The 27,585-nt window shown below is 35.6% G+C and overlaps 1 protein-coding gene across 2 annotated transcripts in view; it reads left to right on the forward strand.

The window, feature by feature from the left end:
- Positions 1-27,585, forward strand: part of hipk3b (homeodomain interacting protein kinase 3b) — an 80,306-nt gene that overhangs the window by 31,985 nt on the left and 20,736 nt on the right. For both annotated transcript variants that reach the window (XM_039681652.2, XM_039681653.2), the window contains exons 3-7: positions 4,447-4,570; positions 17,607-17,726; positions 21,005-21,091; positions 21,692-21,876; positions 21,982-22,144. In XM_039681652.2, coding sequence (XP_039537586.2) covers positions 4,447-4,570; positions 17,607-17,726; positions 21,005-21,091; positions 21,692-21,876; positions 21,982-22,144 — 679 coding nt within the window. The remainder of the gene's footprint in view (positions 1-4,446; positions 4,571-17,606; positions 17,727-21,004; positions 21,092-21,691; positions 21,877-21,981; positions 22,145-27,585) is intronic.

The following is a 27,585-nucleotide window of genomic DNA, read 5'->3' on the forward strand; positions in this document are numbered from 1 at the left end:
GCTTTTGCCACAAAAAAAATCTGAAATTTAAGATAATAAATTCTTACATTTATTAAATGGTATAATGTCTTAATGATCATTTTAAGACGTCTTAAAGGGTGGTAAATATTTATTTTTGCGAACAAAGCACTCAGTCACATGGATTATTTTAATGATGTCATTCCTATCATTCTGGGCCTTGAATGTGTAAGTTGTGTTGGATCTCTAAGGAGAGACTGAAAGCTCTCGGATTGCATTTAAAAATATCTTTATTTGTGTTCCGAAGATCTTACAGATGTGAGTAGTTACATAATTTTTATTTTTGGGTGAACTAAGCCTTTAAAAGAATATGCTATGCCAAAAATGAAACTTTTGAAGATAATTTTAAAGGATTAGTTCACTTTTGAAAAAACTTTTGCTGATAATTTACTCACCACCATGTCATCCAAGATGTCCATGTCTTTCTTTCCTCAGAAATTAAGGTTTTTGATTAAAACATTCCAGGATTTTTCTCCATATAATGGACTTACATGGGAACCAGACAGTCCAAGGTCCAAAAGACAGTTAATAACAGTTTCAGATGCAGCTTCAAATGTCTTTAAACAACACCAGACGATGAATAAGGGTCTTATCATGCGAAACGATTGCTTATTTCAAAACTTATTCCAAAAATGTAACTTTTCTAAGGACAAATGCTAGCCTTGCTCTATTCTGTGAGGCGCGTTTGTAACGTTACGTAATTACGTTCAAAAGGTCACGGGCTACTTCCGGCTACGCCGCCTGTGACCTTTTGAACGTAATTACGTATTACGTGACGTTACGTATTACGTGACGTTACGTGAAGTTTTTTTCAAAAGTGAACTAATCCTTTAAGAATGTTGGTAAACAGACATTAAACAGCACCCATTGACTTCCATAGTAGGAAAAAAATATGGAAGACAATGAGTGCTGTCAGTTGTCTGATTACTGACATTCTTCAAAATATCTTTTGTGTTCAACAGAAGAAATAAACACATACAGTTTTGGAACAACATGAGGGTGTGTAAATGATGCCGATTTATTTGGGTGATCTATGCCTTTAAATTTGGGGGTGGGAAAAACGGGAATCGTGATGCAACCTAATATGATTAATCTACAAAAACCTATATTATATTGATATTGTATTAAATGAGTTCTGGACAGTAGAAACAATGTTTAGCCCTCAGCTGTACGCATGAACTTAGCATTCATGCCATAACTGATTTTTTCGGGCTTAATGTCGGCATGACGTGAAAATTTACCCCATTTACTTTGTTAGTGCACATACTTAAGTAGTCTTGTGGTGAACAATTCATCTGTGCAAGTTTCACACACACACAAAAATATTTTTTAAGCTTTAAAAAAAAAACCTGAAAATGTACTCCCCTGTAGTTTCTGGTGTTCCGGACATCAGTTTGACGGCTTGGGAGAACTTAAAGCAAACTTTATTGATATTAGCATTTTGCTAAACTAATGTATTGGTTTTCCTGTTTTGATGCATAAAAATGTTGCCCATGTTGTCAGGTCACTGTTTTTAGACGGACAGCATAAGGACAAACACTTCTATTATTGAAATATATGCTCTGAGCAACAGTAATCTGTCAGACTTACTGAGGTGAGTGATGACTGGAGCAGCGTCTCGATCTCACACGGAGAGACCTTAATGCCATTCAATGAGATCATGTGGTGATTGGTTGCTAAGGAGTCACTGGGCTTCCTATGTCACCATGTCTACACTATCTGACCTGGTAACCCATGTGAGAACTATCCTACCCTAAACTAACATACCTTGCCTTACATACCAACATACATTGTCTTAGCCTTTACAAAAGCAAAATGCTTTTAGATATATAGTTGCATTTTTTTTAAACAGGCTCTTTGGTGTGCTGGTGTCTGGAATGGTGTAGGTTTAAAGTTGATGAATTGAAGTCTAATCTCTTATCTATTTAAATTCTCATGTTTTGTTTACTCATATTTTTCCTTTATATTGTGCATCCCTTTTTGGGCTGGGTAAAAATATCTATTTGAATGATTTTATATTGATCCAAGATTGATCTAGTAAATTATGACCTTAGTACAGTTAACATGCCAATATTTGCTAAAAGAGTATTTGTAGTGCGAGCTCCTGTCCTGATGATGTCAGAGTCTGTACTGAATAGGCTCATGAACCTCTGTCACTCATCGCATCAGATTTATGGTCTTGCGCTGTACAAATGGGAAAGAGTCTTCTAAATTTCATAACTGTGTGTGTGCATCTCACGTTAAAATTAAGTGGAATTAATGGAAAAGGTTACTATGTACTTTTTGTTTCTCTGCCCAGTGCTGTAGAGTACATTTTGTTAAATTAAAGGGATAGTTCACCCAAAAATTAAAATTCTATCATCGTTTACTCATCCTCAAGTTGTTCCAAACCTCTGTTTATCTGTTCTGCTGTACACAAAGGAAGATACTTGGAAGAATGTTTTAATCAAACAGATTTTGCTTTAGTAGAATTTTCCAGACAATCAAGGCCGATTTCGGGATTCGGGACAATAGCTTAGATTTGGGACTGTCCCGAATTTTTCAGTTTTTCAAATATCATGTTAACAACAAACCTTTAGAAAACATAATTCCTTTGTGGATCCTCTTGATCTGCTTTCTCCATGTTTCTTTGACAAATCTCAGTGTCTCAGGCCCCGTCCACACTACTGTGTTTTCGTTAAAAAACGGATAAATAAAACGAATACACACCAGCGTTTTATCTGCTTATTAGAAATGATCTCCGTCCACATTAAAGTGTACCTATTATGGATTTTTGAAAATTGCCCTTCATGTAGCGTTTAACATAGATCTAAGTGAACGAAAACATCCTGCAAAGTTTTAAACATGAAAGTTCATCGTATACAAAGTTATTGTCTCTCAAAAGTAAGAGTCGACTCTGAGTCGCTGATATGAATCGTTCGAAGAACGATGCTTTTCCTTTGTCTAGTTGACGTCAACTTCACAAGTTATTTGAATAAGAAACGCCCACTTATTGCGCTCGGAGATGCCAGGGAAAACCGGAAAACAATCATGTCGACGAGACGCTGTGTTTTGAAGTGCGACGCAAAAGTGAACTTTTTTCACCTGCCAAGTGAGGAGCATTTGAAGACTAAGTGGCTGCCTGCAGTTCATATATATACCACACAAGTATAGCCCAAACCTTGTTCTGTGTTCGCGTCATTTTGAAGATGATTGCTTCACAAAAACCTAAACGCTATAAAGTATGGATTCGTGAGCCGGCTCTAACGAGCTGGGGATCTGAATCAGGTGTGTTGAATAAGGGAGACATACACAATATGCAGAGCAGTGGGTCGCGAGGACTGGAGTTGAGAACCCATTTAAGGTGATGGGCGTTCCGTTTTCGACAATCTCTGCACAGAGAATACCAATCACAACTGACTAGGTCATCTGACCAATCACCGCAGATTAGCGTCACGCAAAGGCGGGTTTTGGAAAAAGGACTCGCTAAACGATTCATATGGGAGTCGGTGAGCAAATCAGGTAAAAATAAATGCATATTATAAGACAACAAAAGTGTTTTTTGTCATTGCATGCTTGTAAAACTGTTGTTGGGGACTCCCAGAACAATATTAGGAACATTTTAAATGCCATAATAGGTACCCTTTAAAACGACTGAAAACGCGGATCACGTGACCATTCACCAACACTGGGCATGCGCGTGCCGGTGTAAACAGTGATTGACGAATCAGGGAAGGATACGTCATGAATGATAACACCCAATCATGGAGCCAAGCGCCAGCCCCTGCGTCAGCGTTTCTGAAGTCCTACGTTTTGTCTCGTCCACACTAAAACGCCCTCCGGAGATTCAAAACGCAAAACGGAGCTGCAGCGTTTCTAAACTTCTCCGTTTTAGGTCTTCGTTTTTCCCGTTTTAGTCTGGACGGGAGGTGCAAACGTAGCAAAAGGTCTCCGTTTTTAAACGAAAAGGCAGTAGTGTGGACGGGGCCTCAGTCTCGCACACGCTGCACGGGAGTTAACCACGCCCACTTACTGTACATGTCAAAGTATACACAGAATTTAAAAAAAAAACAGAATATATGAAATTTAGCTCTGTAGCGAATTCTGGGACAGTTCTTTACTGTCCATTGTCCCTGATGAAATAAATACAATTATTTTACGGTTGACATTTTCTTCCGCGGTAACGATATATACCGTCATACCGCCCAGCACTAGTTACGATCGAGCAATAATTTATGAAGTAATAATTAAGACGGGTTCATGGGGATTGTAATTGAGAAGTAACAAAACTCATCCAATTGAGAGTTTGTGTAATGGAAACAAATTGAATTATGAATTCCATACTGATTCAGAGGCCTTGATCTCACTGTTTGTAGTCAAAGGGTGAAATGAAGGAAGAATTGTTTTTGTGTGTTTTATGTTGCTCATATTTGTGTTTGTCATCTTCAGGGCTCCTGAGATTATTCTTGGCCTGCCTTTTTGTGAAGCCATAGACATGTGGTCGCTGGGATGTGTGATTGCTGAGCTCTTCTTGGGCTGGCCCCTCTACCCTGGAGCCCTCGAGTTTGACCAGGTAATTTCTCTAAAACGCCTCTTTCTTCCTGCATCCACCTTTCTTTTAGCATGTTTCTTCTCCTGTTTAAACAAATTTCATGAAACCTGCCACATATTTCACCAAAACAAAAAATCACACACACATACTCATACACACACAGAATGTATCTTCTTGACGTAATCTGTTTAGCACAGAGCCATGGTATGTGCTGTCAGGCCCAAACAATCTCCAGAAGAATTTTCACGGCCGCTTCTTAGCGTCTGTGTTGGCGTACAAGTGTCAGCATGTGGGTGTTATTTTGTGTGCACTCCTGCTGCTTCTGTCTGAGCGTGCATGGTTTATGATCTGAGTGTTTTCTAGTTTTCGGGCCGCACTCCTCCTGCTTTTGGGCCCCTGAATGCCCCGGGGTGAAACTGAGAGGAGGGGTCATTACCAAGTCTCGGTGTGTCTGCGTATGTGATTGATACACTGAAACAAGCCTAGATTAGAACAGTGTTTCTGGGTAGGGTTTGGAAAGGAGAGTCCCAGCAGCTCCTGACTTGACACAGCGGTTTATAGCAGTAGCTGGGGGTTTGATGGGTTTTCCTCCTCTTCTTGGCAGGGCTGTTATCGCAGCTGGGTTATGGATTTCAAGATACCAACAAGTGCTATGAGCTCAAGTTGGTCTTAAAGCCCCTTACTTCCCATATAACCCTGCATTATGCCTGAATGTCTTTTTAAGCCTCTGAGAATTTGGTCTGCTGGGCATAATTCATCTCCGTTATCACAACACTCTAACTTTAATTATGTGAGAAGAATATCAGAATTTGCCCCATATTTTTTTTCCAGAAATGGCGATGAGAAGGTAAACATTCCTGATGTCAGATTCCTCTCCTCAATGTTTCTAGATCCATTTGGATGCACCCCTTTAATTTCCCCTTAATTTTAATTTCCTGATCTGCTAACTGTAGGATGGCGGCAATGTTTCTCAGGGCGTGTTTGTTTTTTTTTGTTTTTCTGTATAGAAAGAAATAGTTTCGCTCAAATGAAATATCCAAACCCCTATGCTGTACTGTGCTCGGTCTTGACCAGCTGTCAAGCTCCAAAAGCGTTATAAAAACACCATTTGTGAACTATATTTATATTCATCTGTATTTTGATATAATACTGTAGCTTTAGGATGAATTAATTAATTTGTCATTTCGTGCCATTTATACGGCAAAAATATGTTTTGCGTGCATATATACGCACTGTAAACCCTTTGGGTAGGATTAGGGGCGTGGAGTATTGTGTGTACACGCCATAAAGTGCGTATCATATGCACACAAAAACAATTTTTGGCGTAAATGGCACGAGAAATAAAATTTTTGCAATAGATACGCACTTTCGTGAGATTGTGGCGGGCTTTAACTACACTGTAAAAAATAAAACATAATTTTTACAGTAAAATACCGGCAGCTGTGGTTGCCAGAACTTTACAGTCAAAAATATGGTAGCAACGTTATTGGTTTTACAGACTTAAATACAATTTACCATATTTCATTACCTCGTATAATGTATATTTACAGACATATTGGAGTATTAATATCTGTTTTGTACCATTGTAATACACTGAAAATCACCAATCACAGCAGTGATGAAAGTCACATGATCAATCAAAGCTCATCACAAGCAGCTCTTCCACAAGAAAGATAATACTATTGTATTTAAGCAAATCTCATTCGCAAAAACATTAAACACCATCATGGCAACACATGAAATTTAAAAAAATGCCATAAACCGTAATTTAACGACATTACATGCATCATAAAACCCTAATGTACATAAATGATTAGAAAAAAACGAAGAAAACTATGAAGAAACATAGTTATTTCAACAAAAATACATCAAATGTGAAGTGTTGGAACAATTTACGTTTTTTTCACTGTAAATTATACAATGAATTGTTCTTTTTTGCTTCCACAAACTGCAAATCTAACGGTATTTAACAGTAAAATTACATTAAATGTACCATTACTGTAGATCTATCACAGTTATTTTACCGTATGGTAAGAAAACTTTCTGTTAACCAATTAACGGTCTTTTACCGTTAAAATCGCGATAATTTTTTACAGTGTAGGGTGACTATATATTCTCTTTTTCCCGGACATATGCTCTTTTTAGACCTTACAAAATGTGAGGATGCCGGGATCTATTTCTAGTTCGCCCAAAATCTCAGGGATTCTGCTTTTGCTTTCTACAGTCACCATTCATTGTTTACATGCACACCTTTTGTTTCAATCAGACTCAATTCATTCAGATTGATGAATCTGAATGTATTGTTTACATGAACGATAAACAAGTGATCAGGGTGATGTGCGTTATTGCATTTCTTTAGGTCCTACCTTCTCGGACGGTACCATTGGTCAGTCGGTCATGTACGTAACGCAAACATTGGTTGCATCTCAATCATTACCCTCAGCACCACAGCAACAGATTATTTGCAGAGAAAATTACTGTTTAAGTTTATGAAACCTTTGTTTGTGAAAGTAAAACTTTGCCAAAAGGATAAGGAAGTTAACAGTAGTTTCTAAAGATTTGTTTGGGTTTTCAAAAAGACAAATGACCTCCTTAATGCGTAGATTACCGTTCATATTAACTTTAAGAGCTCGAATCATTCCATAAAATTGCTGAAAACATTACAAGAGAAAAACGAATGATGTTTTGTGACAGATGTTTTCATTTTCATTCTTACAGAATGTGCATATATCTGCTAAATCACAGTATTTGGACATAAGTGAGTTACAAGGGTATATATTATGCAGTCCTTTAAAATGCACTTCTCTCATTTTATTGTGTATCCAATATTTAAATGGTAGTAACAATGTTTTCCTCCTTTGAATACATTTATTATTACAATCTTTACTTAAAAGTGAAACACCTCCCAAACATAACAAGGATAGTTGTTTAGAACATGACTCATGGCTAAGGGAAGACATATCAAACAACTTGGAATAGCCTGTGGTTGTAAAGCAATTTCTAGGCTAACATAGCTTATTGATGAAATCTAATTTAAAGGGTAATTTACCATTAATTTACCCTACCTACTCTTTTAAATGTACTGTATTATTAGGGATAAAATACCACATGGAATCTGATCCAAGCAAGCATCTCTTCAACCAATTAATTTTGAATTTGTATCATAAAAGTTCAGGACTTCAAGAAATTTTTTTTTTTTTTTTTTTTTTTTGTTGCTAGATGTCTTCAATTTGTGAGATTTATTATTCCAAATAAAAACCATCTGGTTTGGATGAAAAGACTCTGCCTAAAATTGACAGATCTCTTTGTAGCCAACAATTAAAAATATATTTAGTTTTTTGGATAGTCATGGAGAAAAATTCAGAAACTGTCTACTAATTACATGAATCCCCCAATATTTCACTTCATTTTTTAATAGGTATATTTTCTATTTCAGTTTCTACATTATCAAATAAGCAAATATCTTTTCACTTGGATAAATTAAGTTTGAGTCCATAAGCATTAGAGAAAGCATTAATTGTAGTTAAGACTGGAGAAACTTGCTATTAATATTGTAAGAATAAAGTGGTATCATCTGCTAATTGTGAGATTTAAATCTCTCTGTTAAAGACACTAAGGCAAACAAAGTTATTAGTGTGCTGTTTGTCAATAATAATAATAATAATAATGTTTTCTACAACCAATAAAAATAAAAATGGGTTTAAAGGGCAACCCTGTCTTATTCCACTAAGAATAGGAAATCTTGGTGATGTTTGTGATTTAAAATTATACAGTTATCTATATCTTTGTACAACATTTGGACAACATTAATAAAATTGGACTGGAATCTAAAAGCCTTTAAGAGCTTATAAGGAACTGGTGCTCTACAGTATCGAAGGCCTTATAAAAATCAAGGAATAAGATAATTGACTTAATTTCTTCTTTATAATCAATAAGATCCAGAACAAGTCAAGTAGTACAACTAATATGACGTCCTTTCATAAAGCCGGTCTGTGTTTAATTAATGATATGATGTAAATGTTGTTTTAATCTCTTGGCAAATATAGAGGCAGTTAATTCATAATCAAAATTTAGAAGTGTGATAGGGCACCAATTATAGTTGTATCGTTCTCTGGTTTGGGAATAAGAGATCTCGTTCCTTGTTTCATAGTGGGAATCATCGTTCCAGTTTTTATACATTCTTGAAGCATTAAGAAAAAGGCTTGCTCTAAAATTTCTCAGAACTGTATAAAGAATTCTAAAGTAAGGCCATTGCAGTCAGGCAACTTCCTTTTGTTTCATCAATTTCATTGCATGTCTAATTTTAATTAAAGAAACCGGAGCCTCACATTCCCAACTAGCACCAACAATGCTCAACAATATCTCCTTTAAACTTGTTGATCAAAATGAGAACACCAGCGGAGTGGTTCATGACTAAAGTAAACCTTATCACCCCATTGTGATTTCCAAAAACAAACATCCCTCTCACAAGGTGGGGTGGGTGATAAGGTTTACTTTAGTCATGAATCTAACCACTCCGCTGGTGTTCTCATTTTGATCAACAAGTTTAAAGGAGATATTGTTGACTCTAGGGAAGTAAGATGGGTTATTGTCTCTGAACTTGAAAATACTACTTTTATAATATGAAATGTTTATGGCCACAATTTAAGTTTTGCCAACAAGTGTCTTGCTTCATCATTAAGAGTTTCTTGTAAGAATATTAAGTCAGCATTTGTTCTTCTACTTTATAAGAATAAAGCCTTTCTTTTAGTGAGATCTCTCAACTCACGAGTGTTTTGCGAAATAACATTCAACGAGTTAAAGTACAAAGTCTTGCATTTACATATAAGGAAAGAGAAAATAAAAATAAAGCAAAAAACACAGACCAGGAAAGAGTATTACTTGGATAATAAGAATTAGGGCTGAACGATTATGGAAAATAATCTAATTGTGATTTATTTTATTTTTATTTTTTTAGTTCTTTATCTTCTGTATTAGTCGACAAAGACAAGCAATAAATCATTGTGCAGTAGGGATGGGAATATTTAGGCAGCTCATGATCTGATCTACTTTTTTTCTTATTAATTAACTTTAATAACGCTTAAAATATGTATTTAATTACATGTGTAAACACATACTTCAACTTAAGAATTTTAAATAGGCTATATAAACTAATATAGCTTCAAAATACAAAAGCTAGTAAATAAAGAGAAACAAAAAAAGCATTTCAAGCAATAAACAAAGAGTGGTCTCAGTATTTAAAGGTAGACTGTCTGAATGTTTTTCATTCAAGAGGTGGAGTGATTTCCCCCTCTCAGTAGATACGATAAGCTGCATTCACACTAATGCACATATCTCTTTTAAAATTGTAAATGTGGTTTGTCCTGTTGGTTTAAAATATAACTGACCGTGTTTACATTAATTTCACGTCAAAAGCATTTTCACTTGCAAGTACATTTAACCAATGAGTCGCTCACAGCCACATGCACGAGCGCTCTTCACAAAGCGCATATTAGTATTTTAAAATAAGAGTAGCCTTCTCAGTGATTTTCATATTTTTAATATATAAGCCAACTGCATTTCAAAAGACATAAATAATGCCTCTGTGAAGCATTTATAAGGAAAATTCCCGCGGGAGAGACCGCGCACTGCAAGAGTAGCGTTATAACATCAAGCAAAGCGGCAAAACCTGTGCAATCAAGCCCGCGAATGTCCTTGTAATTCGGTAAAATCCCATGTAAAACCCCGAACTTTATGAAATACTATGTTTCGGAAGGTTCGAGAGGTGTCGTGTGTGTGTGTGTGTGTGAGTGAGAGAGAGCGAGAAAATAGAAGCAAGCAGAAGACGGTTGTTTCTAAAGCACGCGCAGCGTCATCACGCATCCGTGTTTAAAAACTAAGCTCAGACTCGATTCTGAAATTCTCTGAATCGATCCAGAATTGTTGGAGAGAAATAACACAATATCACATACATTAAAAATAAACTTTTCTTTTCTGTATGCCAGACCAGACCTATATGCATAGCATGCCAAGTTGATGCTTGATCTTGCAGACTGATTTTCTCTCGCGAGTCACGTGACCAGTGTAATCGCAGCTTTTGCGATTACAAAATTGCGTTTCATCATATCGCGACATTATCGCAAATGCAATTAATCGTTCAGCCCTAAACCCAGAAAAATAACGAACGCACAAGGTTTGAAGCTTGCCATATTTTTGCATGTACTGTAGTGTAGGCCTGTATGTCACTCAGATCTGTTTTGAAATATGTTGGACATTGATTTATAATGGAACGAAAGTACTCCGTATTTGCAGTGTTGGGAGAAGGCGTTGACGTAAACCGTCATCGTCTATAGGCAGTTTTCTCTTTCAGGTCAACTACTGTCATGACTGAGCAACAGTTTGAAAGAGACTTTAGCTGGAAAGTAAAGAAAAAAGTTTGCTAGATACTTGGCATTTGACACCGACACCATCACCCCCTTGAGGTTCGTTACCGCCAAAGTATAGCAATGCAAAAGCACATTAATTATGTTTAACAGGACGCCGCTTCATCGCCTCTGAACAATTATATATCTGGGGTGTCACCTAACCAGTGTTGTGCAAGTTACTTCCAAATTGTAATACATTAGGTATTACTTGTTACTGTTATTTAAAAGTAATTCATTACCTTACAATATTACTGTCTCAGAATTGTAATGCGTTACATTACTCATGTATTACTTTTGAGTTACTTTCACCAAAATAACTAAGTAGAACTTAACTTTTGGGCTGTAACGATATGCAATATGAAACCGAAATCGCGATTCGCCACACGACTCAGATCCACGAACTTACAGAATCGCGACACACCTCTTCCAACTCCAGCGTTATTCTCCTTACCGTCCAGATCCAATGCTGCCTTATCTTTAAATTAGGCTATTAGTATTATTTGAAGTTAACATTATAAAATACGTAGACCTACACCACAAAACTAGTTGAGGATAAATTATTTAAAATTGGGGAAGTCCAGCATTATGGACATGACATTTGCAGTCAAAACTTGAAATAAAAATTCTCAGAAAATTCATGTATTGAAACGTATATAGGCTACTTCCTTAAAGGACTCCAGACATTAGACAAATATCAGTCTATGTTTTATTTTTAATATTAGGGAAAAGACACACATTCATGCGTGACAAAAAAATAGGAGGCAAAATCGATTTTTTGTAATTCTGTTCATTACACTGCGCAAATCGGATGAGGAAGGGTTGGCATTTTAGTTTTCGTGTTCGTATTTATGAGGAAAAAACAATGTTACAGACGCGACCGCTCTGAACTGGCACTAAAAGACTGCTTTAAAACTTTCACATCTGTTGTCTTTAAGAAGTAAAAGCAGACAATACACTGTAATACAACTGTAATACAAGCCTCACTGAACATGTAACAAGTAAAATATTACTGAAAATTGATTAGTAATGCCTTTCACTACTGCGTTACAGCAAAAAGTAATATGTTACTGTAATGTATTACTTTTGTAATGCGTTACTCCCAACACTGCACCTAACTGCCTAAGGTGTGATTCCAGTCTAGGGACTAAAATGGCTTGTGGGGGGTCACACTCCTAATATACGCACATCCTTCACTGGGGTGTTCAATTTAATCTCGCACAGCAAAAGATATTTATAGCATAGATGAACGCCCACTTACGGCACCAATCGTAGGGCCTCATCTCGCAGGCATGCGGAGACTTTCGTTTGACTCTGCCACTAGCAAGTGGCTATTAGACCTCTTGAATGTAGACGAAATGCAGGTTAGAAGACTGTGGGCCTGGGTGAAGTTTTGGACATGTAGCCATATTCTTCTAGTATGAAGTGATACATCCCTGTTTGAAAATAAAGCTGTTACTCTTAGAGGCTGAAACACCAAGAACACACTCAGGGTGCAGAATTACTATAGCACTCACTAAGTGCCAAATGTGTGTAAAAATAAAACGGGCTTACTAGCCAGTTGGCTGATAACATCCTTTTTTAAAGTTAATTAAAAGAATAATGTTAATGTCAATGAAAGAATAACAATAACAATATTACTTGAGGGTTGGGAATTTCTTCTTCTAATAACTTTTACCGTAATTGAAAGGTTACCATTAGAAATCTAGCTAGGAAGCCATAGCCAAAGGTTACAGCTTTTATTGCCGTTACTCCTGTGTTAGAGTTTTGCCACTGACAGACAGCATTGACAAAACCTGATGATCGTGCTATCTAGCATTTGTTTATTTGAGAACGTTCCAAAGAGCACCCTCTGCTTCAATGAAAGGTTTGGCAACTTTTGTCAATGTTCATTTGTCAACAGGGTCAATGTCACAAATCAGACTGACCTAAAAAATAGTGCTGAATCGAATTTTACGTTACAAATTTGCTTTTGTAACTTTTGCTTATGATCGTTAATTATTTATAAACTGTTTATTTTCAAATTTCTTCACTCTTACCACAACAAGAAAAAATAAATTAAATAAAACAGCAAATAATAACAAATAAATCATTATTACAGGTCTACTACATCGACATTGTCATTTTCTTCATGTATACACGGGTATCGTACATAAATATCACACGGGAATCCAAAAAATGTACATCTTGTTTTCAATCCATATTAATACGTTATTGCTTGCCATTCATGTCCAAAATAGTATTTAAAGGGAAGACCAATCATTTACAAAAGTATCCAGAGTTCCATCCAGTACATCATGCCGTCTTTAGTATGGTAAGAGTGACGAGAGTTTTTCACGCCAAAGAGTTAAAGTAGGGGAGTGTTCTTTAATCCTAACATGAAGTGTGGAAAGGCGAGCAGCATACAACATTATGGATATATTTTTTTTTTTTTTCCAAGGATGCACAATCTAGGATCCATTGGCAATTTAATCTCTACCAATTTCCTGAACAACCGAAGACCAGAATGATGTAATTAGAGGACAGGTCCATATTAAGTGGAAATAAGTACTTCTACTTTTACACTTCAAGCTAAATTTTGTGCATGTGTCATATTTACTTTGTATTAACGGAGTCGCATGCAGCTTGTTAATAATTAGAGCCAGACCGCTATATCGGCCGGCCGATATTATCGGCCGATATTAGGCATTTTCCAAACTATCGGTATCGGCAGTTATAATGGCCGATAAATGAATATTTCAAAAATAAAATAAAAACGGACGAAACACGCTTCAATCATCTCTCCTTGGCCTGTTATATTGAAAATGTATGTTTTGCAGTATGAAAAACTCATTTGCAGTATGACGTTATCTAGTGCTAAATTATGGCTCATAGACTAGCTAACCTGACATTGTAATTATAAGGTAGCTTATAAGGCAATGTAGGGACTAATTATTATTTTATTTATCAGAACTTTAATATATTTTGATGTTCAGTTGTGACAATAAAAGAAACAAGTTTCTTTTAAAATGCTTTATCATATTATTTTAGTTAAAACTCATAAATAACTACAAATAACTATGTTAGGGAAATCTGTTAATGTTTTGTTGCACGTTTCTGAAAAAAAATATATATATATATATATAAAAAAAATATCGGCCGATATATCGGCATATCGGATTTTAAAACCCCAAAATATTTGTATCGGTATCGGCCTTCAAAATCCTTTATCGGTCGGGCTCTATTAATAATTCTATATTGTATTTCATATGATTTGTTTGATTTAGTAATTTGTCTAGCATGTTCTAATACTTTGCCCCATATCTGGAAAGACTTAAGAGTTTTATCTGCATAAATATCTAATGTTCTTATGATACCAGCTTCTCTCCACTCATTAAAACCAGCATCAATACAGGTACCGGTATGTCTAAAATCTGGATTATTAGCGATGGGCGGAGCCAACAATGAATATTTGTCAAGCCCAAAATATATTTATGAACAGCACTAAGAGATCTACAGATATTTTGCAATATATAATTTTTCTTAATCTTGGTATGTTTTTGTGCAAGATACAAACGGAAAGTGTTCTAATTGAACCCTAATTAGATAGTTATTTATAATAGATCTGCCACTCTATGTAAAAAAGTGTCATGCGTTTCTCTTTCTTAAAGAACTTTTAAGAAAATGTTTGTAGGAATATTGCACTTTTTGAATAATTGTATTTTTTTTACTTACTTTTATTTTGGAACCTTTAATTACATAGGCCTAAGATTTTGAAATGATCCTTGTTTGTTCATTGAGTAAAATGCAGTTAAGTAGTCACTATTTCTTTATTATTATTATTTTACTAGTGAGGATTTTGCTGTAAGCGATTTGTATGTATTCTACTTAGTAACTAACAATAGCCCTTCTATCCAGATTGGGCCTTTTTCATGGGGGCAAAAAAAGATCACATTAAAAATGTTTTTTTGAGCAAAGGCAAAAATATTAATGCATCAATCACCAAATTTTGAAAAAAAAAAAAATATAGAGATATCATTTTAAGTCTCTATATACTTTTATTTGTATCACCCACCCCTACTATACTATAAAATGAGCCTGTTGAGGTAGCTTAGCCATCTGGTCAGGCCGCTCAAGCTCCTTCCTGTTGGGGTGTTCTGTGCATGTCTAATTGGGAAGAGACCCAGGGCACGCTGGAGAGACTTTATCTCCCAGGTGGTCCGGGAATGCCTTGGGAACCCCCAGGAGGAGTTGAAGGAAGTTGTCGGGGGGGGAAAGGGACATGTCACATCTACTTAGCCTGCTGTCACAGCGAGCTGGTCCCAGATAAGCTGCTGGAGAATGGATGGATGGATGGATTACTGGAAGTCAGCTGTGCTGAAGCACTTATAACCCAAACCACTGAAAGATATAACCACAACAGGAATTTCTATATTTATCATTACGGACTGCAATGCAATGTGGTGTGTAATTAGATGTGTATCACTCTGATAGACTTTGGAAAGCAATTTTCAACTGTCTCATCAGATCTTGCATAGCTCTGTTAAACTATAGCTTCTTTCTTCCTGTCCTCTGTGCTGTTCCAAAACATGTTTTCCCCCAGTCATATCCACATTAAATTTGTTGACTTCCTCTCCAAATGTCTTCATTTATCCCCATATCTATAAATGTTTTGCCCCACATAAGAAAGGCATTAGTAAATAGTTACAGATTTGTCATTATTGGCTAAACTACACTTTTAAAGGGTTAGTTCACCCAAAAATGAAAATTAAGTCATTAATTACTCACCCCCATGCTGTTCCAACCCCGTAAGACCTTCGTTCATCTTCGGAACACAAATAAAGATATTTTTGATTGAATCTGAGAGCTGGATCAGTCCTACATAGAGTGCCTAAGGGACTGGCTCTTGACGGCCCATAAAGTCATTAAAGAAAAGGTTTAAATATTCCATGTGCCTACAGCGGCTCAATTATAAGTTAATCAAGTGACGAGACTACTTTTTGTGCGAAAAAAACATAAATAACGACTTAATTAGACTATTCTATTACTTCCTTATGGGCGCATGCGCGAGAACTGAGACGAGGGCGTTCTCCTTCGACTACTTTTTGTTACCGGCTGCTCACCGCTTAGGAGTATTTCCGCCACCTACCGTATAAGATGATGTGCTGATATAGCTGGAAGCGCAAAATTTTCTGTTTACAAGCAGAGGAAGATGCGCGCTGTACGTACGCTTTTCAATTAGCGTATTTTCCGCACTACAAGGTGCACTTAAAAGCCTTTAATCTTCTCAAATACGACAGTGTTCCTTATAATCCGGAGCGTCTTATATATGGATCATCATTTTATACGGTAGGTGGCGGTAATACTCCTAAGCGGTGAGCAGCCGGTAACAAGTCGAAGGAGAACGTCCTCGTCTCAGTTCTCGCGCATGCGCCCATAAGGAGGTAATAGAATAGTCGAATTAAGTCGTTATTTATGTTTTTTTCGCACAAAAAGTAGTCTCGTCGCTTGATAAACGTATAATTGAGCCGCTGTAGGCACATGGAATATTTAAACCTTTTCTTTAATGACTTTATGGGCCGTCAAGAGCCAGTCCCTTAGGCAGTCTATGACAGTCCAGCTCTCAGATTCAATCAAAAATATCTTTATTTGTGTTCCGAAGATGAACGAAGGTCTTACGGGGTTGGTACAGCATGGGGGTGAGTAATGAATGACTTAATTTTCATTTTTGGGTGAAATAACCCTTTAAGTGTGAAGTTTCGGTCTAAAGAGCGTGGCCAAATCGGCATCAAAAACTACCAAAGTAGTGATGTCACCTTTTTCTGCACCAAAAAAAAAAAACATGAACACACCACAAAGACTACAGTCAACAACCAAATGGTGCGTATATTCTGCGCCTGTTTGAGAGAAAATAACTGTCTATATCAGCAAGTGGTTGTAGTAGTTTATACTCTTTACTCCAAAAAGAAAAACAAAAACTATGACTACAGAAATACAAATTAACAAAGCAGCGCTTGCTTAAGTTCTCTTTCTTCATTCCAGACATGTCGAAAATATTTGCGTATTGGAATGCTCAGGTAACATGTTAAATTTGTTTGTCTGTGTTCCCCTTTGACTCAATCATTTGCTTGACAGACACTCAACTTTGACCGACGGCTGACCTTTGTCTTGGTGTGTCATGGCCTTGAAACTGATTTGGTGCAACTTTTATTGTGTTGAATTACTTTGGATCAGTTCATCCTTCCCTGACGTTTTCCAGCATGGCGTGCTGTTTAGAACAAAAAAAATATGTTCAAAGTCTGGGTTGAGAGGTCATGTAATCTGATTTTAAAATGTACCACTGCAGCACTTGCACCTCTGCAAGTCCCCATGTGACACTGAGCATCTAATAGGCCTTTCTCTCGCACCACAGTGCCGTTGACGTAAGAACACACACAAAACGGCCACACACACCCTCCTATAGGTTTCACACAAGCATGACTCCATAAATCCACCCATTTCTCTGTGTTGCTCAAAACACGTGCTGCTTCAGATGCCTGGAAACGGCATGTGATCTCAATAACACGTTCAGTACGTCTTTTGTTGACGTATCCATTTACATTGGACTGTGTTAAAACATAAACAATGATTGAGTTCAACTAGCTCGGTTACACTCTTTCCCATCTGTCTCTCCTCAGATTCGCTACATTTCTCAGACGCAGGGTATGCCAGGAGAGCATCTGTTAAATGTGGGGACGAAGACCTCTCGCTTCTTTTGCCGGGAGTCAGACTCACCGTATGCTGGCTGGAGACTTAAAGTGAGACACACACACACGCCAGAACACCTGTATCATGTTCACGATATAAGCATGTTAAAGGGATAACATGAATTGTAATTCACACTTCCAATATGTGATCTAATATTCAGTGCAGTGGGGCTGGAATTTATTTTATCTATCAGGATTTTGTTGGATTGTGAAAACTTGTCTGTTTCATTTGATGGTTAGTATTATTTTTACCCACCCATGTTTCGGAGATAATGACCAGAAAGTATTTTAGCCTTTTTTATGATTTTAGCCAAGATTTTATGCATTTTCATGTCATTACTGTGAGGTGAAAATTATATATTTAAAGGGGTGGTTTGGAATTTTGGACATCGGGCCTCATTTCCAAGTTAGCCTTAGTGTTATTTATCAGTGGAGACAGTTTTAAAAAATGTTCATCCAGTCGTCCTAGTTGCATAGTTCGCCAAGCTAGGCTAGCATGAGTCAACGGTATCTTTTAGCATGCCATTAACCCTCTGGGCTTCTTCGTAAATGGGTTACACTTAGCTTCCTCCCGGTCAAAAACGGACGAAGCCTTAAAATTTAACTTTACTTTTTCCCAGGATAACCGTTCAAAAATATTTTTGTTCTATAATATTTTCTGATTATTATTTAGAATTTTCAGAGTTTTCTATGATACTTTGCATTAATTATATAATTTTTAAGAGCTATTTTTTCCATTGTAATTAATATATATAGTTTTATTTTTATATATTTTTTTTTCAATAAATGCAACAATTCACATCAAAATAGAGTGCCAGCTTTATAAAAAAAAAGCTCAAGTAGAAGAGCGCCACCTTGTGGCTTTAAAAAATAGTTACATGTGTGCAATGTCCTGTACAGCCTGTAGGCTGCCTATAGCTTCCTATATAAATACATAGGGATGCTTTTTGATTTCTGTTGTTGTTTTAGACATGATTTCTCTATCTTATTCGTTTTTTTTTATTTAGATATAGATTTAGATATTCTAAAAGACAACTAATTATTTTTTTTAACAATTTTTTTTAGGTAAGTATCAGGTTTTGCATTATGATTACAAACAATAAATAGCATTTGGTTAGAAAGGGAACACAATGCAAACATTTTTGTTACTCAGTATTTGATCATTCAAATAAATGAACAAAAGAAGGGATGGTTAGTGATAATTCAAAACACTTTACAGACATTTTGCAATAAATTGGTATTTTTTTATTAATTTTTTATTCAATAAGTAATAAAACTTCATAAGGGAACAGCAATAATGATCGAACAGGAATAAACATAAAATAATACTAATTAAAAAAAGTTTTAACCACTCCACAGTACACCAAAAGCAAATCAATTATAACGCCAGACTATCGATGTAAGTGTCTGTTTAGAGAATAATGTTAGACATCAAACTACCCTTTCATCGCATTGCAAGTTATATTGTTTTACCTATATTTATTAGCACGGTCTACAGCAGCGGCGGAGTGATAAGAAGTTACCTAGGCAACCTAGAGAGCCCGTCCACATGACAATCACGCAAGTGTATTTACCTGCCGCTGACACTCGTCACTACAGAAAGAGTATAATTTATTATATATGTAATAAAAAGGACTGGTACAGTGCAAATCTCCTTTATTTCCTTTGTAGACAACAACAATAACATATATAAATATATTGCTACACACAACAACATAAAGACGAAGTAAACAACTTTAGTGGATTGTAAAGACAATATGACTACTATGTTTGACAGACTGTTTGACCAATTAAAAAAAATAACTATACTCTTAGTTACACTATTATTGTAACTCTACTCAATGCATTGAACTTTTACGTATTCTCCACTAACGTTGTCAGTGTCGATCTATCAGTTATGAATGGGCTAGCTTCTTTAGCTAGCTGGAGTAGCCTAACAAAACATTACCTGGCCGTTTTGATTAAATAATTTTTTAAAGGTGCCCTCTGGCATTTAAAATCAAATCATACACCATATTCCATACCAGATGGGGGCAGTATACCTCCAGAAATACCTTTGCGGCCGCGCGCACTCTCATGTCTTCAAACAACACGGGCGAGCGCTGTGTTGCTCTGTCTCCCTCGTGCATATTAATCAAATCAGCGACTTACTCGTCTATTGCAGTTTGGCTGGTGGTAATGTTGCCTGCCCGCATACCGCCTCCCATGGCCGAAACTGGTATTACGACACCTGCCGGGCCGGGGCTAGTAATTTAGCATGCTAATTCAGGTTAATATCTCGGCACCACTATAACTTGTCATTTTTTTAAATGACATCATCAACCTTATTTCTTCTCATTCTTTTGATGCGTGTAGTTAGGATATTTTAACCTCAATTTTTACAGATGGCACCTTTAAAGTCGTCTAGTCTAAAATGATCACTGCAAATCCTCAATTTTTTTAGAGTCTCTGCCGGTGTCTCCTTGTCCAAGCCCACAGAAATAATCCAAAGTTGAATCCTTTCTGGATCTTCAAAAGGAAATTTGTGAACTTTGCGTTTAACATTTATTAGGTTTGTTCTTGCAATTGCGAAATGCACACCGAATCACCATGTTGCCCTTGTTTACCTCAGCAATTATTACTAAAATTCCGCCATTGCTGAGAAACTAGTTCCTGTAAATGTAATGCAATCATTGAGATGAAAAGGATAGTTTGATTTCTAACATTATTTTCTCAACAGACACTTATATCGATAGTCTGGTGTTATGATTTGCTTTTGATGTACTGTGGAGTGGGTAAACCGTTTTTAATGACATGCTAAAAGTTACCGTTGACACGCGCTAGCCTAGCACCGGCGAACTATCCAACTGGGACGACTGGATGAACATTTTTTTAAAACTGTCTCCACTGATAAATAACAATAAGGCTCACTTGGAAATGAGGCCCAATGTCCAAAATTCCGAACCACCCCTTTAAATTGTATTTTACAAATATAAGTATGTCATGAAAGTATGTTTTTAGGATCATAAAAATCATTATGCCATAATATATTTTAATTGTCATAAAATAATTTGTTTTTTTTTGTGTTTTGTTTTTGTTTTTTTTCTCTCAAAAATATGTATCTTTGGATTTTATTGTGGGGTTATGTGCCAGACATTTCTTCTTGAAATCCATCCATTATTGCTTTTTAATGAAATTAAATTACTTTTAACAATTAACAAATATGACTATTGACTATTAACAAATATGTTGGTGCACAATAATGAGTCATGCATTGTAAGATCAGGGACATGTATCAAAGTATAGCGGATTTATTTGATTTTGTGTCATCTTTAATATACATTTTTCAGTCCACAGAAGAGCACGAGACCGAGACGGGGCTGAAATCAAAAGAGGCCAGGAAGTACATCTTCAGCTGTTTGGATGACATAGCGCATGTACGTATCATTGGATCAGGATCAAAACACAGAAAATCCCACTTTTACCACATCAGTCTTCAGAATCAATCACAATTCATTCTCTCCCAGTGGAAAATTCCCACAAGGAGAGCTGCGGTTACTTTACAAATACGAATAGAAATCTCATTTTGTGCTGTGCAAGTTAAAAATGTAACATGAACAAATCACGTCTATTTCCCAGCAGGCACCTTTCAATTCACTAATGACAGAAAATGTGTGTCAATCCTCTATTTTATCCACTAGGACCACATGGAATATATTCCAAGCTTTATGCAAGTCAAATCTGTGGAATGGTTTAGGTGTAATGTTTCCTAATAAAAAATGAAAATTGTATTGAGTTGTGATGATCAGTGAAACACGGTCAATATTTTTTTTTCTTTTACTCTAACACTCCCCAAGGCTGCTGAAATAGAGTACAAAGAATTTGTGAAATATTACCAAAACTAAAAACTTTTGCACTATTATGCATCCCTCAATATGACTAACCTAAGTGAGTAACTATTTGTTGTTTTGTGTGTGTGTGTGTATATATATATATATATATATATATATATATTTATTTATTTATTTTTTTCCCAGGTGAATCTAGTGATGAATCTGGAAGGCTGTGATTTGTTGGCAGAGAAGGTCGATCGTGCAGAATTTGTGGGTTTGCTGAAGAAGATGTTGTTGATAGATGCTGAGGAAAGAATCGCCCCAAGTGACGCCCTTAGCCATCCGTTTGTTACCATGCAGCACATACTAGACTTCCCCCACAGCAACCAGTGAGCAGCTTTTCATTTCTCAGCCTTGTTTGTGATTCATTCCTTAGACTTTTTCAGAAAAAAGTACAAAACTGAGGTTTCGTGTTCTGAATTATCTCTTTACAGTGTCAAATCCTGTTTTCACATCATGGACGTGTGCTGCTCACGACCAGGCGGTTATGAGTCCCTCAGCCGGACCAAGACTCAGTTTGTCAGGACTGTCCCGAGCACTGGAGCAGCGCCCAACCTTACCCTGCCGTTCTGCAAGGTGACTGGCATTCACACTCAGGTACTGAAAGCATCGCCATTACAATGCTTGTTGGAAGTTTTTTGTTGTTGTTGTTTTTTACATCAAGCTCATATCAGCTCCTATTTCTGTTTAAAAGTAAAATGAAAATTGCTATGCAATTTTCAAGAGATTTTTGATGTTTGCTTTGTCCAATTCACGCTTTGTTACCTAGCAACCTTGTAAAATAGTTTTTGGTGATGTTATCTTCAACACTTTTCATGTGGAGGTCAAGGCTTTGCATGACGCATGTGCTGAAGGCCACAAAGTTCTGCATTCCTCTTGCTAAAACAGCAGAGCATGGAGTCCATGATCTGTTGAATTGAATATCTTTAGTGTAGAGCTATCATGATGTCATGTTTTAACTACACGATTACGATAATAATATTATCATGTGCTTAAAGTACTTGAATTTGACTTTTTGAAATTTAAGACTTGGAAATCCCTTGAAAACAGCCATATTTTTGAAGAGGTGCTTGAATTATTAAAAATAGGGATAAACCGATACGGAGTTCATGTACTCGTACTCGTAAAAATGAGCCTGTACCAACAACCGATAGGCCTACCAGGCAGCGTGTGTATAGTGGTGCACGAGCCGATAAGAGAAAAACACGCAGTGGATTGAGACGCGGATGTCAATGGCAAAGAAAATAAAACGATGCATGTGCAACATTTTCTATAATCAGACTGTGAAACTATTGTTTCCCTCCAATTGCCCTTTTACCAATAAAAGTGTGTGCGTACTGACTTCATCCCTTAGTCATCCCTAAAAGAAAAAAAAAACGTTTTGTTGTATCGCTAAAAAATAAAAAATCTACCCTCGAGTGGTTTCCTTACGTAATTTAGCGTAAATTCCAGATTATATTTTATCTTTCGCATCCCAAATTTGAAAAAATTCGCATTCGCAACTTAAATTTGACTTTAAAAAAAGTGTGCAGAAACCATGTATGTGTCAGAATAACTTTAACTTAAGATAATTCAAATATCCAAGTTGTCGCATAATACAACTTCACATTTTAAAATTCAGGGCACAGTTGAGACGGAATAAAAAGATAAGTTGTCTCTCGCCATTGACTACCATACATATTTTTTAAGGTCCCAAGTTGACTTAAAATGTTCAGGTAGCTTGAACACTATGTTGAAATAACATTATTTCGTTACACTTTACTTTAAAGTGAATTTAAGGTGACATAAAGCCATATTCGGGCAGTAATTGTTTCTCATGGGGATGTAAGGCGTTATCAACAGGGGTTAGTCTTGATTTTATTGCTGTCTGTATCCAGAATGTAAGTGTTTTTTTTCTCCCACCACCCGCGTAAAAATCCCCAGCTGAATTACCTACTGTTTTTTTGACAAACCAAGTTTGTGTGGTAATTTAATTGCCATCCGAATCCAAATGGGCCGTTATTGTGACAGCTAAATATGTTTAAAATATGTATTAGCTGTATACAATTACAGGCATTAAAAATATAAACCAAGTAGCTTTGTTTACCTCATGTAAAAAGAGGCTGCTTCAACTTATTTCCGGTAATTTAGTTATTTTTAAGTGACATCCATCCATTAGATAAAATGCAAGACAGAAAACTATTTCAAATATAGTGTTTAAATAGGAAAATAATGTCCTATTTATTATTTAATTGTTATTAAATCAATAAAAATGTATTTGTATTATTCCAAGCATATGACATTTTATTTACAGCAGACAATCATGTGACTGACCATATGAGCAGAGAGTTCCCCGGTTCATAGGATCACAAAACTCGCTCATCACTGTGAATAAAGCACCAACTGAACTCATGAGTTTTGGTCACTGAGGTGCCAGGCAAATGTATTTTTAAAGACATCCACATGAGAAACAATTACTGTCCAAATAGGGCTATAGTTACATTGCACTTAGCCAGATAAGTACTGAGTAATATAATTAACTACAGTACTATAGAGTTACAGTTAGGGTTTGATTTATGGTCAGTTACCATTATTACTATAGTAAGTACATAGTAACATGTTACTAAGTCACCTAAAATGAAAGTGTTTCCACGTTTTCATCTTCAGAACGAAACGAAAAAAATAAAAAATAAAACATCAATTTAATCAATAAAACATTAGCCAAAATTACAAAAATAAGGATGATGTTTGAGAGGTTGTATTTTTACCAATAGCAATAAAATAATTTTATATACAATTTAACAATATGAAAGCTGTATCGGTAAACCTTATGATGCTCTAAACTGTTTTTCGCCAAAGTTAAAATTTCACTGTGACTTTTGCATTGATGACATATATCTAAAAAGTATGCTTTCCAGCAAATACTTATTAAATTTGCAGTCATACATGCATCAAGTCTATTATACATAATTTGGATAAACGTAAAAGTAGCTACTGTGTTGTCTTTCTCTTTTTCTTTTCTTCATTTTTTGCAATGTGGTGTGTGTGTGTATATATTTTTTATATATATATATATATATATATATATATATATATGTATGTATACTGTATATGTGTATATATATATATATATATATATATATATATGTATGTATATATATATATGTATGTATATATGTGTGTGTATATATATATATTACATATACATACATATAATATACATATTATATACTGTATATATATGTATATATATTATTTTTATTTATATGTATATATGCTTGTGTGTGTGTGTGTGTGTGTGTGTGTATATATATATATATATATATATATATATATATATATATATATATATATATATGTGTGTGTGTGTATATATATATGTATATATGTGTGTGTGTGTGTGTGTGTGTGTGTGTGTGTGTGTGTGTGTGTGTGTGTGTATATATATATATATATATATATATACACATATAAAATATATATATAATTATAATATGTATATATTTAATTTTTTTATTGATTTTTTTTATATATATTATAATTATTATTATTAATTATTATATAATAATTATATTTATATATATAAATATATATATATATATATATATATATACACACATGTATAAAAAAATATATATATATGTGTGTATATATTTTATTTTTTTATTGTATGCCATATTAAAGGGATACTTCAAGATTTAGCATTAAAGCAAACTCCAAATTCAAAAACAATTTTATATTTCTACTACATAAATGACCCATTTTAAAAACACATTCATCTTTCCAGAGTTGAAGTATCCCTTTAAATGTGGTTACCCGATTATACTCTCGCTACATTTGATAAAAAGTAATGCATTAGTTACTTTTTCTCACAGTTAATTAGCTTTTTCTTATAGATGTTTGATCTATTAGTATGAAAAAAAAAAAACTGCTGGAAAGGAAAAAAGTATATCTCATAGTCCAGACACAAAAGTATGTTTGTTTTTTTCCCAAAAATATATAATAAATACAGTTAATGTGTAAAACGTGTAGGAGAATCTGGTGTTTTGCAGGAGCAAAACGTGCTTTAAATAAATTAAAAAATGCCCTGACTTGATTATTTTTTTTATCTGTATGATTGCTTTTATGTTTTGCACACTTTGATTTTCATCTGCTGTATCATTTGCCCGACAGATACGGTATTACATCATCTATCCTTTAGTATTTTCCTTTTGCTCTGTCTTGCACTCCTGTCACTTTGTTCCTTCATTGTGACTTCTGTTTCTTGCGTTTTTTTTAACATGAAGAGTCACGTTGACTCATCCCACTTGACATGCTCCATTCAGCGCAGGTGATAACAGGCTGTCAAAACAGGGCTGTCACAGCACAAGCTGCTTAACTACAGTCATAAAAAGCCTCAATGGCCACATACACACTGTAAATTTCAGTAGTGACAACCGCATTTAAGTAGGTCCCTTAAATTATTGTTCCATACTGTATGTGTAGAACATGACTCGCTCCCAAAACTGCAATGATTGACACCATTCTGGCGTCTCACGTGTTCGGTATCCACTATTCTGACCAAAAAAATATTACAGTGACAAAAGACTTTGTTCAGCAATTTTAACTAAAGCACAGTCGACAGAGGCATCGTGTTTTGTTTGTGCTTAAAGGCGCAGTATGTAATTTTCACTGTTAGAGGTCGCATATTCAAAACTATAACAAAGGCGTAGCTTGATGGTGTGAAGGAGCATGGAATGATGGGAGTTGTCCTATTCATCTCCACTGCCGATGGAAACCAGCCTAATGGGACATTGTTCATGGATGAGGCAAATTACAAAGAATAGGAGAAATATCATAGATGCACATTAAATAAACTAGGTTTTTCAGGTACAGTAGGTTTATTTAACATGTATAGATTTATTTAACATCTTTGGTTGTTTGATTAACATGAATGACACCGATAGGTAGTTCAGGCCATCCAATTTTTACCAAACCATTGTTTACAGTCATTTAAGCCATAACCGACTGTATTTACTTAAGATAATCCACATAATGTGTCTGTATTTGAACATTTAAGTGCAAAGAGAACTGTATTCTGGATCGTGTGCTGTTGAAGAGAGCGTTTCTGGTGCGTGTCATTCAGTGCGATACTTTGAGTTTTTTTTTTTTCTTACTGCGCATAATAACTTGATAAACTGTTTTTGAAGATCCTCATTAAATGTACACACGTTTCTTTGACATCTTTGCATCTTTATTATATCCCGCCGTATCTAACTTCAAGTTAATGGATAACGAATTGTGATTGGATGGCTGTTTTGTTCTCCAAAATATGACTAGGTTGGCCACCTTTGATTAGGCTATTCACGTAGCAAAGATACTTTTTCATAATATGTCTGTTAATAAATTTCAAGTGACTGTCCTGGGGAAAAGGGGGCTTCTGGTCACCCTACTTTAATGGCTGCTTCACAGAGTGTGCTCTTGCATTGTTGCCATGCCCACTTATTTTAAGTGTTATTGGGATTGTAGTTTAAGCTTGGCTTATACAGCGATCAAGTTTCTGGAGTTATTAAAGTGAGCAGTTGCAGCTTGCGATATTTTATTCTTATTTTCAGCTTAAATCAAGTCCATTTCTTTATTTATTATTTTTTTTATGGGCTTTTTTCTTTTTTGGTGATTTGCTTTTAAGATATGGCAGCACGTATGAGTCAGGCTTGTACTGCTTTCCCTGTGATTTCAGTGATAAATCCTAAAATATGCATCAGAGAAGTATCTTTCATCCGTCATCTTTCATATCCCTGGTCGGATGTCATTAACAACTAGTTGATCAGTTCGCTTCCGTACACACTAGATAGAATTTTTGTAAGTGTGGTTGTCACTACCTGAATTTTTCAGAAGTAAATTCGGAACAGGATTATGCACTAAATGGTGAAATGACAACCAAATTTAGCTGCAGTGTGTTCATGGCCAATATAAACTTTCCTATTAAAGACAGGCTTTTAGAAACAAGCATTTGTGCAAGCTGTGTGTTGTTGTAGTCTTTAATGCTGGCCATATAAAGACACTTGTCAGTTCTGAAT

This window comes from Pimephales promelas, chromosome 10 (assembly GCF_988280905.1).
Source record: "Pimephales promelas chromosome 10, fPimPro1.hap1.1, whole genome shotgun sequence".
NCBI classification, from domain to species: Eukaryota; Metazoa; Chordata; class Actinopteri; order Cypriniformes; family Leuciscidae; genus Pimephales; species Pimephales promelas.